The sequence below is a fragment of the Delphinus delphis genome, chromosome 10 (genome assembly GCF_949987515.2).
Source record: "Delphinus delphis chromosome 10, mDelDel1.2, whole genome shotgun sequence".
Classification (NCBI taxonomy): Eukaryota; Metazoa; Chordata; class Mammalia; order Artiodactyla; family Delphinidae; genus Delphinus; species Delphinus delphis.
In genome coordinates, this window is record NC_082692.2 from 103,615,541 (window position 1) to 103,629,984 (window position 14,444).

General features: G+C 49.8%; 1 protein-coding gene across 1 annotated transcript in view; it reads left to right on the forward strand.

The window, feature by feature from the left end:
* Positions 1-14,444, forward strand: part of TXNRD3 (thioredoxin reductase 3) — a 47,064-nt gene that overhangs the window by 27,849 nt on the left and 4,771 nt on the right. The window contains exons 10-14 of the mRNA XM_060023800.1: positions 723-948; positions 1,553-1,645; positions 7,248-7,324; positions 8,103-8,259; positions 11,500-11,607. Coding sequence (XP_059879783.1) covers positions 723-948; positions 1,553-1,645; positions 7,248-7,324; positions 8,103-8,259; positions 11,500-11,607 — 661 coding nt within the window. The remainder of the gene's footprint in view (positions 1-722; positions 949-1,552; positions 1,646-7,247; positions 7,325-8,102; positions 8,260-11,499; positions 11,608-14,444) is intronic.

The following is a 14,444-nucleotide window of genomic DNA, read 5'->3' on the forward strand; positions in this document are numbered from 1 at the left end:
GTAAAGAGTATGTTCTGTGTCTCCAGTGTATTTACTCCCTGTCTTATTTCACAAAAGATTTGAACTAATGACACATCAAAGTACATACAATGCAAAGCTAGGCAGTTAACATAATGGAGCAGAGAGCGTAGGCTCGGTAAATGCTAAGGTCACAGGCGCACACAGGTGTGCTGCAGGTCTCCTGGTGGGTGCTCTGGGAACGGGTCTGGGACCTGGCTCTACAATCTCCAGAGCTCACAGGGACGCAGTGATGCTTCACTGCTTTAGGGTTGCGTGTCTGTATAGCAGTAATGGAGCAGGTGACCAGGAGAAGCACAGCTGTCCTGATACTGGCATGTAATAGGCATTCTCACCGGACGGTTGTAGCAGGACGTACGACCTTGACATACAAAGCTGGACAATGAACTTCAAACTTTTTTGAGCAGGTGCACTTTAACAAATACGTTTTCCACTGTGTGGTTGCTCTGGTGAACACACAACACACACTCCAGACAAAGCCGTGTTTCTTCGTATTACATAGAATGTGGTCTGATATCCTCTATTCCATTTTATTATTTACAAAATCTTGGCCTGTGACCCACTAGTTTGATTTTGAGACACTGGGCTGGACATCCCCCTCCACAGTGGACGCGCATTCCACAGGCTGTCTGTCCCCTTCAGCGCCTGTTCGTTCCGGCCCCGCATGGTACCATCCCGCCCGGAAACCCCTTCTCTCTTCGCAGCGATGACCTCTTCTCTCTGCCCTACTGCCCGGGCGCGACCCTGGTGGTGGGCGCATCCTCCGTGGCGCTGGAGTGCGCGGGCTTCCTGGCCGGCCTGGGCCTGGAGGTCACGGTCATGGTGCGCTCGCAGCTCCTGCGGGGCTTCGACCAGGAGATGGCCGAGAAGGTGGCTTCCTCCATGCAGCAGCTCGGCGTCCGATTCCTGCGCAAGTTCGTGCCCGTGGAGGTGAGTTCCCAGCACCTGCCAGCCTTCGCTGTCGCCTCGCCCTCCCCGCTCCCGCGCTTTCCTGTTGCCCTCGTTAGCTCTGCTCGCCAGGGACCCTGAAGATGGTGCTCCCACCCCGGTCTCGGCGCCCGGCCGCCCCCTCCCCCTCCTCCCCTTCCCCCTCACCGTCCCTCCCCGGCCGCACGTCCCGTCTCAGTGCTGAGGCCTCTGTTCAGGCATCCTCCCCAGCTCCGCACCCATTTATGCAGCCGCCTGCTGGGCGTCTCCACTTGAATTCCTCTCAAGCATTTTAAATTTAACAAGACGAAATAAAGCTCTTGATTTCCCCACCGAATGTACTCCCTGCTGTGTTTCCGGCCTGTCTCAGTGCTCGGGAAGTGGTCCCCTGGAACACGCCATTTGTTAAGCCAGTGCCTGGAAAGCATCCCTCCGTGGCTCCCCTTCTGTTGTCTCCAACTAACCCAGCAACTTATCTCTCCCTCCACGTTGTCCCTTGGGACGGCCCTCTTTTCTCTGTCCAGACACCTAAACACACACGCACCCTGTGGTCCACCTATTTTCTGTCACCTGTAGAGATAATCCTTGCACTGTTCCTCCTCACCAGGTTCAGCAGTTGGAGAAGGGGTCACCCGGGAAGCTGAAGGTCGTGGCTAAATCTACGGAAGGGACAGAGATGATTGAGGGCCTTTACAACACGGTGAGCTTCTGTCATGTGAGCAGTGGGTGGATGAACACGCTCATAAGTTAGTGCAGATGAAACTTAGGGGAAAATTATGCCAGCATCAACTCTTCTTGATTCTTCGTGAGAGTCTGATACATACGGAAGGTGGTCGTGCTGCTGACATTTGATAGTTTTCAGTGGTACAGGAAGCGTACGATGGTAATATACGTGTGTGTGTGACTATGCAGAGAACAAAGTCTGGCAGCAGGTATACCTGCTTTTGGTGCTTACTTCTGGGGAATTAGATGTCTTACACATTTCTGCATTTGAATATTTTTGCAATAAACATTGAATATACTTTATAATCCAAACAACAATAAAGATATTTTCAAAAACGAACAATGTAAAATCTCCAGACAGTGTGACTAGTCCCTGGACTTTTGGGTGGCAACGATTCTAATTTAAACTGATGATGTTTAGAGACCATTTCTTTTGTAAACTGTAGTTTATACCTTTAACATAAACTGTACGCTTATGTTTCACACACTCTTATAACATGATTCTTTTCAATTAAAAATACATAACGTGGAGAGGCTCACCAAAGCCAAAAATATGTAAAACAAAAACAAAAGTAAAAATCAGCCTCTGTTCAGATTTCGATTAGGATTGCGGTGGATGCGTAACCAGTGGGAAACACTGGACTTCTTTGCAGTGTCCATTCTCCCAGTCCATGAACATGGTATATCTGTCCTTTGACTTAAGCCATCTGTCATAGTTCCCAGCAAATTAGTACATTTCTCTGTAGACATCAAGAAGGTCTTCTGTTAGATTTATTGCTAGGTACTTACATATTTGTGTATAGTTACAAATGATGTTTTATGAAAAAAATGTCATTGTCTTTCACTGTTTGTTGCTGATATATAGAAATGCTGCTGATTTGTGTGATTTGAGTTAGTATTCAGGAAGCTTGCTAAAGTCATATTTGGTCATGTATCCTCAGATTATGTGGGATCTTCTTTGTACATGTTCATATCAAGGGTTTTGCTTCCTCCTTTCGACTGTTTCCCTTTCCTCCTTTTTCTTGCACAAGGGCACCAGCCATGGCCTCCAGTGCAGTGTTAACAAGAAATGCAGAGCCAGGTGCTCCTGTCTGTTCTCAGGGTCGGAAGGAAGGCTTTCACTGTTTCATGGTTATAGAGTAAGGTGTTCCATAGGGTTTGGGTAGATATTCTTAATCACGCTAAAGAAATCATTTTCTATTTCTCGTTTGCTCAGTGGTTTCATTTGTTATTTGGGTTTTGTTTGTTTGTTTGTTTTAAAAGTCAGGAGTGGATATTTAGCGGTAAGGTTGTTTCTTTTGTAGCTGTTAATGATTTTTTTTTCTTTAATCTGTTAGTGTGTTGAATTACATTGGTTTTCTAATGTTCAGTCAACTTTGTATTCCTGATAAACCCAACTTGGTAATGGTCCTTTTTATATATTGTTGGATTTGGTTATTTAGAATTTTTGCATCTATATTCAAGAATTGTATTGGCTTATAATTTTCCTTTCATGTACTGAACTTTTCAGATTTTGGTATCAAAGTTATTCTAGCTCATGAAAGAAGTTTGGAATATGTTTCTTCTTTTTCTGTTCTCTGGAAGCATTTAGTAATATTAGAATTAGTTCTTTGTATGTTTGATAGAATTCACTGATGCAACCACCAGGGCCTAGAATGTTCAGTGAAGATATATTCAATTTTCTTTAACAGTCAATGGACCTTTTAAAGCTTTCTACTTTTTTCTATATCAACTTTTGATTTGTTATATTTTCTCAGAATTAGTCTGTTTCATCTAAGTTATCAAATGTATTGGTATAAAGTTGTACAAAATATCTAAAATTGTGAATTGTTTATTTTTGTAATGATGTATCATTTACATGTAGTGATATATACAGTTCAGTGGGCTTTGACAAGTGTACATGTTTCTGTAATGCACACTCCTTTGAGAATAACAGAGCATTTCTGTGGAGTCGGAAGGCTGTCTTGCACCCCTTCCCAGTACCTTACCCCAGCAACCCTGATCTGGTTCTGTCACCAGAGACCAGCTGTTCCTATTTCGATGTCACGACGTGGAGCCGTGTGGTGCGTGCTCCTCGGGGCCTGGCTCGGGATCCATCCGTGTGGCGTGTATCAGTGGCTGGCTCTTTTCACCGTATGAACTGTCTGAATGGACCACAGGTCACTTTCCTGTGGAGGGATGCCAGGCTGTTTGCAGCTGGGTTCTTGTGACGAAAACTCTGTGAAGGTTCTTGCGTGAGGCCTTCTGTGGACACACGCTTTCCTTTCTTGTGGGTAAATACCTAGCAGTGAAGTTGCTTGGTCACTGGGGACTTCCTGTGTTTGACTTTTGGGGAAACTGCCAGACAGCTTCCAAATGATTGTCTCAATCTATATTCCCACCAAGGATGCATGACTTGTGGTTGTCCTGTAGCCTCACCAACATTTGGGGTTGTCGACTTTTTTGTTCAAGCCGCTCCAGTGCGTGTGTAGTGGAATCTTGTTATAGGTTTAACTTGCATCTTCTTAGTGACTACAGTGATGTTTGGCAACTTCTCATGTGTTTTCTGGCCATTTAAATATTTTCCCTTGTCAAGTGTCTGTTTGAGTCTTTGGCGCATTTTTGGTTGGGTTATTGAATTTTATTTGGAATTGCAGGAGTTCTGTGTGTGTTGTGGGTACATTCTTTTTTCAGATGTGTGTGTGTGAATATTTCTTCCCATCTAGTTGTCCATTTAGTTTTTTATGGCATCTTCTGATGAGCAGTAGTTTTAAATTTTTGCTGAAGTTCAGTTCATCAGATTTTTGTTTTATGATTAAAGTTCTCTGCGTGCTCTACCCAGAGGTTGTGAAGGTATTCTACATTTTCTTCCTGAAGCTTTATAGCTTTATCTTTTATGTTTAAGCCTATAATTCATCTTGAACCAATTTTTGTTTACAGTGTGAGGTAGGAATTGAGGTTCTTTTTCTTCCATGTTGATACCCAGAGCCATCTGTGAAAAGACTTCTCTTTGTCCACTGAATTGCTTTGGTGCCTTTGTGATCATGTGATGTTTAACTGTGGGTCTGTTTCTGTCCTCTCTGACCGGTTTTGGTCATTGAAGCTTTATAGTAAGTATTAGACCAGGGAGGGTAGGCTCTCTAACTTTGCATAGGGCCTTTCCATATGAAATTTTTTTATTGAAGTATAACTGATTTACAGTGTTGTGTTAGTTTCAGGTGTACAGCAAAGTGATTCAGATATGTGTGTGTGTGTGTGTGTGTGTGTGTGTGTGTGTGTGTATGTTCTTTTTCAGATGTTTTTCCAATTATAGGTAATACAATATACTGAATACAGTTCCCTGTGCTATACAGTAGGTCCTTGTTGATTATCTACTTTATACATAGTAGTGTGTATCTGTTAATCCCAAACTCCTAACTTATCCCTCCCCACCTTTTCCCCTTTGGTAACCATAAGTTTGTTTTCTCTGTCTGTGAGTCTGCTTCTGTTTTGTGAGTAAGTTCGTTTGTATCATTTTTTTAGATTCCACATATAAATGATATCATATGATACTTGTCTTTGACTTACTTCACTTAGTATGAAAATCTCTAGGTCCATCCATGTTTCCAATTTGTTAAAAAAAAAAAAAAAAGTCCTGCTGGGATTTTGATTGAGATTGTATTGCTTATGTAGATGAATTTGGGAGAACCGACATCTTAACGACATTGATTTTTCCAGTACACGGACCTCATGCATCTCTCCGTTTACTTGCGAGCTCTTTAGTTTCTCTCAGCAGCTTTTTGTCATTTTGCTCTAGAGGTCTTTCATGTATTTTGTCAAATTTATCTCTAAGTATTTCATATTTTTAAGCTACTGTAAATGGTATTTTAAACTTAAATTTTCAGTGGTTAGTGCGTAGTACATAGAAATACAAATGATTTTTGTATATTGACCTCCTTAGGATTTGTTCTGCATAAAACACCAGTTTTGTTTCTTCTTTGCAATCTGTGTGCTTTTATTTCTTTTTCTTGCCTTGTTACACTGATTAAGACATCCACGACAGTGTTGAATGGAAATTGTGAGCATCCCGCATCTCAGCAGTGAGGCCGTCTTTCATCACAGCTGGGATGTGAGCTCTCGGGTTTTTGCAGATGCCTTTTATCAGGCTGGGGAAGTGTTCTTTTATTCTGAGTGTGCTGAGGATTTTATTAAAATCCTCGACGGGTGTTCAGTTTTGTCAAATGCTGTCCCCACATCTATTGGGATGACTACGTTGTTTTCTCCTTTATTCTGTTAATGTGGTGAATTACACTGATTGATTTTTGTATGTTAAACCAGATTTGTAGTTTTGGGACAAAGCCCACTGTTTTTATGTTGCTCTGTTTTACTTGCTGGCATCTGTTAAGGACTTTGCATCTATGTTCCTGAGGAGTGTTGGCTTCTAATTTTCTTTTATTTTCCTGCCCTTGTTTGATCCTGTGTCAGATGATTGTGCCGGCCTTCTACAAAGGACTTGGGACGTGGTCCCTCTTCTGTGTCCCGGAGAGTTTGTGTATCATTAATGTTATTTCTTTTTTTAAAAAAATTATTGATTTATTTTATTTATTTTTGGCTGCATTGGGTCTTCGTTGCTGCTCGTGGGCTTTCTCTAGTTGTGGTGAGCGGGGGCTACTCTTCATTACGGTGTGCGGGCTTCTCATCGCAGTGGCTTCTCTTGTTGCGGAGCATGGGCTCTAGGCGTGCAGGCTTCAGTAGTTGTGTCACGTGGGCTCAGTAGTTGTGGCTCGTGGACTCTAGAGCTCAGGTTCAGTAGTTGTGGTGCACGGGCTCAGTTGCCCTGCGGCACGTGGGATCTTCCTGAAGCAGGGCTCGAACCCGTGTCCCCTGCATTGGCAGGCGGCTTCTCAACCACTGCGCCACCAGGGAAGTCCTTAGTGTTATTTCTTAAGTGTTCCATAGACTCTACCAATGAAGTCACGTGGGTCTGGAGTTAATTTATGGGAAGTTTATACATCATGGATTCAGTTTCTGTAGTGAGTATAGTGTTCCTTAGTCTGCTAGGGCTGCCATAACAAAGTGCCACTAGGTGGGGTTTGTCTGGCCTCTGGAGACCAGACCCCTGAGATCGAAGTGTGAGTAGACTGGTCTCCTCTGAGGCCTGTCTCCTGGGCGTGTAGACGGCCGGCTTCTCCGTGTGTCCTCACGTGATCACCCCTCAGTTTTTGTTGTGTGTGTCCCCAAAAACTTCTTCTTATATAAGGACACACGTCAGACTGGGTTTAGGCCACCCTAATGGCCTTGTTTTACCTTAATCACCTCTGCAAAGGCCCCATCTCCAAATACAGTCACATTCTGAGGTTCTGGGGGTTAGGGCTGCAACATGAATTTGGGGAAGGGGCACAGTGCAGCCCATGACGTAGGGTTACTCAGACTTGTATGGGTGCAAGTTTGGTAAATTCTGTCCTTCAAGGAATCTATTTCATCTAAACTGTCAAATTTATTGGCGTAGGGTGTTCATAATATTCTGTTACTGTCCTTTTAATGTCTGAAGGGTCCATAGTGAGGTTCCCTCTGTCATTCCCGTTATTGATCGTTTGTTTTTGCTCTCTCTCTAAATGTAGGTTTTGTTAGCAATTGGTCGTGACTCCTGTACGAAGAAAATCGGGCTGGAGAAGATTGGTGTCAAAGTCAATGAGAAGTGAGTCCCGGGCGTCACCACCCAGCGCTGCACGGGGCAAGTCCCAGCGCTGCACGGGGCAAGTCCCAGCGCTGCATGGGGCAAGTCCCAGCGCTGCACGGGGCATGACCCAGCGCTGCACGGGGAAAGTCCCTGCGCTGCACGGGGCGAGTCCCAGTGCTGCACGGGGCGAGTCCCGGCACTGCATGGGGCATGACCCAGCGCTGCACGGGGCAAGTCCCTGCGCTGCACGGGGCCCGACCCAGCGCTGCACGGGGCGCGGTGTTTCTACACATCAGCTCATGGAGACTCTTATCTAATTACTAACATGCAAAGTTTCGATGCTTTAAATTTACTTTATAAGTACTGTGCCAGCTCTGTATTATCAATTTTTTTCATTAATTAATTGATAACTCTTCATGTTTTCCTTAAATATGTCATGCATTAAACAGTTATTTAAAAACAATTGTGGGAATGCGTTCACCTACTTTCTGTGATTTAGAATGAATTTGTATGTCCTTCATCAGGCACAGAGAAAAACTTCAAAGCTATGGGTTTGACTCTGGGGGAATCTAGAGATACTTTGGCACCCAGAAAGTGGGCCTGGGTTTTCAGACAGAAGGGTGTTTCTTCAGGAGCCGGAGGTGCCCCAGTTGTCTGAGCCTGCAGACGCTTGATGACACAGTTGCCTGAGCGGTTAGCGGGGTCTGTCTCTCTGAATCAGCCTTTCCCTGGACAGGCGTTCGTGTCCAGCAGTGCAGCGTCGTCGTAATATCTTTTTTCTTTCCAAACATAACAGGACTGGCAAAATCCCAGTGAACGACGTGGAGCAGAGCAGCGTGCCCTATGTCTACGCCGTCGGGGACGTCGTGGAGGGTAAGCCTGAGCTCACGCCCGTCGCCGTGCAGGCGGGCAGGCTGCTGGCTCGAAGGCTTTTTGGGGGCCGTTTAGAAAAGGTAAGTTTCTTACTGCTGTTTCTGAGATAATGTCTAAAGCGAAATCATGATTTGAGGGCAATCAGTACAGCTGGCACCGTGTGCCTGTTTTGCCGGGGAAGCTTCCCCCTAAACCGTTTGCAGTTCCGTGCCGTTTACTGGTGGTTTAAAATAGGTATCTTATGCGTATCTTAACGTGCAAGCCATTGTACTGGGTGACGTACGGGGGGCGCCCAGGTAGGGACGTCCTGTCTCCTGACTGGAGGGGTCTGGAAACAGGTCCCGGGTGGATGCTGCTCTGTCACCGGGTGGCAGGGCCCTGCGGCCCGGGGCGGACGGGGCCGGCCTCTGCGCCTGCCCAGCCTGTGGACCTGGTCTAGCCACCCTGCTCCTCCGGGCTCTGTTTCAGCCGACGCATGGCTGACGGTGCATCTGGCGCCTCCTGCAGTCTCCCCACCTCCTGCAGTCTCTGGTCACAGACGAGCCTCTTGCTCTGCGGGCTCTGTCTGCCGGGGCCGACGGCGGTCTCGGGAGCCCCCAGCCCTACGCGTCAGGAGAGCAGGGACCCGTGCGCTGCTGGCAGATGAGGGGCAGCGGGGGAGGTGGCCGGGCCGCATGGGGGCGGGCTCAGGGGGCCTGCTGTGCTGCCCCAGCCTCAGTGCAGAGAGAGGCCTGGCATGTGCTGGCAGAGCGGGGGTCCCACAGCTGGGAGGGAGGAGTCTGGGAGCCAATCTGGTGTCAGATCATCAAGAATCTGGGAGGCTGCAGCGAGGAGCTTTTACGTCCCCCAGCGTTTCATTCAGAAAGGCGTCAGACTGCAGAAGGTCTGGTGCCAGTCACCCTGTGGACCTCCCAGCCGACCGCGCGGGTGTTAATGCCCCCGCCTGCACTTCCGCGTACGTGGATGCTCAGCACAAAGACTGTGCTGCGCTTCTGGAAGTGAGTGGCAGCCGCTTCGCCCCCAGAAAACGCTTTCAGCAAGCGTCCCCTAAGAGCAAGGGTGCTCGCCTCCTAACCACAGCTGCATCTCCGCGCTGATGGAGTGCGTCACCCACGGGCACACGTGCGCATCGCCCGGCACATCTGGCTTTTCAAGCTCTTAGGTTTCTTTTAATTCGCTAGAGCCCCTGCGTCTATTTACCTGTTTCTTTGCTTTATTTCTCATGATGGTTTTTTTTTTTTTTTTTTTTTTGCGGTACGTGGGCCTCTCACTGTTGTGGCCTCTCCCGTTGCGGAGCACAGGCTCCGGACGCGCAGGCCCAGCGGCCATGGCTCACGGGCCCAGCCGCTCCGCGGCATGTGGGATCTTCCCAGATCGGGGCATGAACCCGTGTCCCCTGCATCGGCAGGTGGACTCTCAACCGCTGCACCACCAGGGAAGCTGTCATGATGGGTTTTTTGACGGATCCAGGCTACTCTTCTTGCAGAGTGTCTCACGTCCTGGGTTTCTCTGATGCTTTGCCCGAGCTGGTTCAGGTGGGATGTTTGGGGCCCGGCTTCTTCATAAGGAACTCCGTGTGCTGTGTTTCACCACCAGGTGCCCAGCGAGGTCGTGTGTGGAGACCTCGTGGGCACACGGAGGCGTGGGTGGGTGCAGGTGACTGGGACCGTGGCCCTGCTGGCCTCGGCAGGGGCAGGGGTGTGAACAGATGGGGAGCTGTGCCCTCCCCAGGGCATGAGCACCGGGCTCTAGGAAGCACAGCAGTTGCCTGAGGTCCTGAGAAGCGGATCCCAGGGGCGATGGGCAGAGACGTGAGAAGACTGGGCAGCGCCGTGAGAAGACAGGGCAGCGCGTGTGCAGAGAGAGGTCAGAGGACCAGGGCGGAAGGAAGGCTGCAGGTGGGGTGAGGCGCGGGCCCGCTCAGGTGGAGGTCGGAGTTCAAGGTGTGGGACGTGCTTTAGGTGAAAGGGGAAGCTGGGAGTTTCCTGTTGATTTTCCTCAGTTGATGTGAAGCAGGAGAAAAGCACCTGCTGAGAATGAGGCGCCCCCTGTAGGCCACGGGATGCAGGGTTGACGGCCAGACTGATGAGCAGCTGAGGACCTAGGAGAGGTCAGGAGCTGCTGCGTGCAGCCATCTGCGCTTCTGTGGGTTTCTGTAGCCGTGCTGGGAAAAGAACAAATGCTTGGCTGGTCCGTGATTTGCAGGTCATGGAACACGACGTGTCGGGGCCGAAGGTGAGGGTCAGGCTGGCGCGCGGTGTCCATGTTGTCCACCGGGTGCAGGGACGCCCGGTGGTGTGTGATTGGCTTTTCTTTTGGGCCGCAAAGCAGCGCCTCGCTCAGGCCGTCACATCGACGGGGTTTCTCATGAGGATCCCACAGTAATCTGGAGGGAGAACCAGGCTGTGGTGGGGCTGGGCTCGAGGCTGCTCTGGGCCCCGAAAGGGTGGGGTTCCTGGTTGGCTACCCCTCTGGCTGAGCATTTCTTCCTGTCCAGCCACCACCCAGGGGCTTCACCACTGGGGGCCTCTCCCTTCGCCTCTAGTTCGTATCCTACAGAGGGAAGAATTGCATGGACGTGCAGTGCTGGGTCTTGCCCCTTGCCCCTTTTCCTCTTGCAGTGTGGGCAGCCGGTCGCTCCCTTTGGGTTGGAGTCTCCCCTGAGCTAGTCACCTGTGAGCTGTTGGCGGGGTGGGGGAAGTCGTGCGCTGGGCACCGCTGCCCTTGCGGAGCTGTGGGCGGGAAGCATGGTGACCTTCCTCTCTGGCTCTGCCCGCCCCCTTTCTCGGCCCCGCACACGCTTTCTCTCTGTGCGGTCAGTCTCCAGACAGGCGTGCGCCTGTGCTCACACTCGCGCCCCGGGATGCAGGGCTGCTGGGGACGGCGTGTGGGGCTCAGGGTCTGCAGCCTTCCCGTGATGTCCTCCTTTGCTCTGTCCCAGGCTGATAAGGGCCCTGAAGGGTCCCGTCTCCGGGCCCCGCGGTGTGGCGGCCCTCCACGCACGTGGCCGTCTCCCCGGGCGGGCTGGGCCGCTCACCCTGCCCTGCGCGCCTGAGCGGCTTCTCTGCTCATCCCTGCGGGGGCGCGGTCACGTGCACGGCTGCGGCGGCCCAGGTCCCGGTGCCATGGCAGCACGTGGTCCCTGCCCCGGGGTTGGGGCGCGCCCGTCTGCTCCGTGACTCAGTTCCCTGGAACGGTGGCAGTGAGGGTCACCTGCACGGGACCGTGCTTGTTGATCTTCCTCTTACAAATGTCGTCGTATGGATTTTCCCTGTAAGAAGCACCACAAAATAAAAGACTGTGGCTGGTTTGTCTTGCAGTGTGACTATATCAACGCCCCCACCGTGGTGTTCACGCCCCTGGAGTACGGCTGCTGCGGGTACGCGGAGGAGAAAGCCGTGGAAGTGTACCGGAAGGAGAATCTGGAGGTAAGGTGGTGTGACTGTGGCATGTTCAGACCTTCTCTTTTAATCCACGGTTTGTCTTCAGCCACTTTTTATTTTGTAGTTTTGTGAGTTACCGTAATGGTTGTGTTGTAGGAAATTGTATTCCTACTTCAGGAAAATTGGAAGTTAAATAACGTAAACCCCGTCTGTAGCGAACTGTAATAATCCCACAGCTGGGGAAAGAAGGACACGCTGCGCGCATCAGGGCTCCGAGCTGCAGCAGGCGTCTGCCTGAGGAAGCTGACGGGAGGGTCGCCGTGCGACCTTCGGGGGCGCGGGAGCGTCCGAGGCCTTGGGCAGCGGTGGGAGCCAGGAGCTGGGAGGCGCGTCAGCTCCTCTCCCTGGTGGGGGTTTGTGCGTGTGTGCAGGCAGTGCTGTCCCTGGAGGAACAGAAATGCACGTAGCGGCAGAATGCGGCCCTTCCCTGCTCCGAGTTCACCCGTAGTTCTGGCCTTTGGAGGAGCTGACTGACTCACTGTTGTTCGTCTCAGTTACAAATTATGAGGGACGTCTGCTGGTCCGGGCTGGGTCTGCCGTCCACCCCCTCCCGCTTGGCGTGACGGGAGCCAGGCACAGGCAGGACCTGGTCCGGGACCCTCCGCCACCCGCGGGCTCAGAGGAGGGGCAGGTCCGGGGCTGTCGGCCTGCTGGGGGCTCCTCAGACGCCCCGAAGGTGCTCTCGCCTCCCCTCCACCCCTGCCCGTCTGGTCCTAACTGCCTCGTAAGCAGGAGGGGCGGGGAGGTGAAAAGGGTCAGAGGTTTAGGACCACTCGATGTTTGAAGCCAGTGAGTTGAAGTCACAGGCCCTCCCCTGGCTGCGGGAATCCTCTGAAGCACAGCGCTGAGGCTCCCGTGCCTAATGGCCGAGTGACTTCCTGAGACTCGCTTTTACGTTTCCGGGCTGGGGGACCAGGATGATGACAGACGCTGCTATTTTAGGTGGTGTTTTCGATGGGAAATTCCCATTTTAGAGGACTTTATTTGATCAGTGTTTATAATTCACTTCTGGTAATAATGAACCACCCATTTGCAGTGGTGAACTGTTACCTGGTCTTGGAAAAGTGATGGTAACAATTATGGATTTAACACTTAGTTCTAAAACTTTCTGAAATCAATGAGCAATTAAGCTCGGCGGGCACATGAGAGGAAGGATGCAGGAGGCTGTACCCCAGATAAAGGGATGTCTCTGTAGGAAGGGTTCCCAGGTTTGTGGGGTTACTTTAAGGTTTCTTTCCTAAGGCTCACTGCAGATCAACTCACCTAGTCTGCATTTTACAGGACTGAAAATTTGATCTGTTAGTATTTTTTTAATATTCCAACTATAAAGAGGAAGGAGGAAGCCTCTCATAAACACACATATAGTTTCTTTTAAATGAGGAAATTAGGTGAAAAGCAGATGAGGGTAGAAACAATAAGACAGCGTAAGAAGAAAGATCAATTGGTTCACAGAATTCATGCCGTGAAGTCCGGGGCACTCTCATCTCTCTGATAATGCACTTGTATGCAGGGTATCTGAAGAACTCTTACAACCCAACAATAAAAAAACCCAAATGACCCAGTTCTTTAAAGGGCAAAGAATCTGGATAGATGTTTCTCCAAAGAACATACACAGATGGCCAATAAGCACATGAAAAAGTTCTCAGTATCATTAATCGTCAGGGAAACGTACCTCCAGACCTTAGTGAGATACCACAGGGATGACCTGTAAAAACGTTCACCATTTCTGTGGGGTCTTTTCACCTTCTTGACGGTGCCCTTTGAAGCACAAAAATCTTTCATTCTGATGAAGTCCAGTATGTCTTTTTTGTTTTCTGTTGCCAGCCACATGGACTTTTGATGTCACTTTTGATAAATCAGTGCCTAATCCAAAGTCGTGAAGGTTGATGCCTATGTTTTTTCTTCTAAGAGTTTTACAGTTTTCAGCTCTTACGTGTGGGTCTGTGGTCCATTCGGAGTTATTTTCTGCACACGTGTGAGGTAGGGTCCGACTTCCTTCTTTTGCATGTGGATGCCCATGTCTCTGGGAACAGCTCCTGCCTAGTAGAGGAAACACCGCCAGTGATCCAGCTGCACATTTGAGTATAATTGGGAGAGTGGGGATGAGAGTGCAGGGGCCAGGGAAGAACGGCTTAAATCCTCCTCAACAGGGCGAGTCAGTAAGTGAAGCCGAGCACGGAGAGTCGCGTGAGAGCAGCGAGAGCGTGTTGTGCAGAAGCACGGGGGCGACCGACCGCGCGCGCAGGACGTGCAGGTGGCTGTGCTGACTGATTAAAGGGGGCGCCGGGGCGGCCCAGGCGGCTGGGTGCATCACAGAGCTTGGAAAATCCGCAGATAGTGAGCATAATTTGATTAAGAGATTAAAACTTTAAAAAAGACAATCATGGGAGATTCTTTGTTTTGGCCTCTTGCCACGCGGCGTGGGGGATCTCAGTTCCCCGACCAGGATCAAATCTGCGCCCTCAGCAGTGAAAGTACCTAGTCCTAAGCACTGCACCGCCAGGGAATTCCCAGGGGTGATTCTGAATGAGGAGAGTACTGGGGGGAGACCAGTCCTGTCAGAGACTGAAATGTATCCTCTAACTACACTAATTAGACTTGCGCCGGAGTGGCACGCAGGTGGGCAGAAAGATTAGTGGGACAGAATTTGGAGCCCAGATTGATTCAAGTGCTTAGAAGAGTTAACGTGTGGTAAAGGTGGTATTTTAAATCTGTGGGAAAGGGCATTCATTTAAGGGTGCTGGAGTCTAAGGGGACAGCCTTCAGGGAAAATATGAAGCTGGGTCCACACTTCACACCCACTTTGAACCAGAAGGATCAGA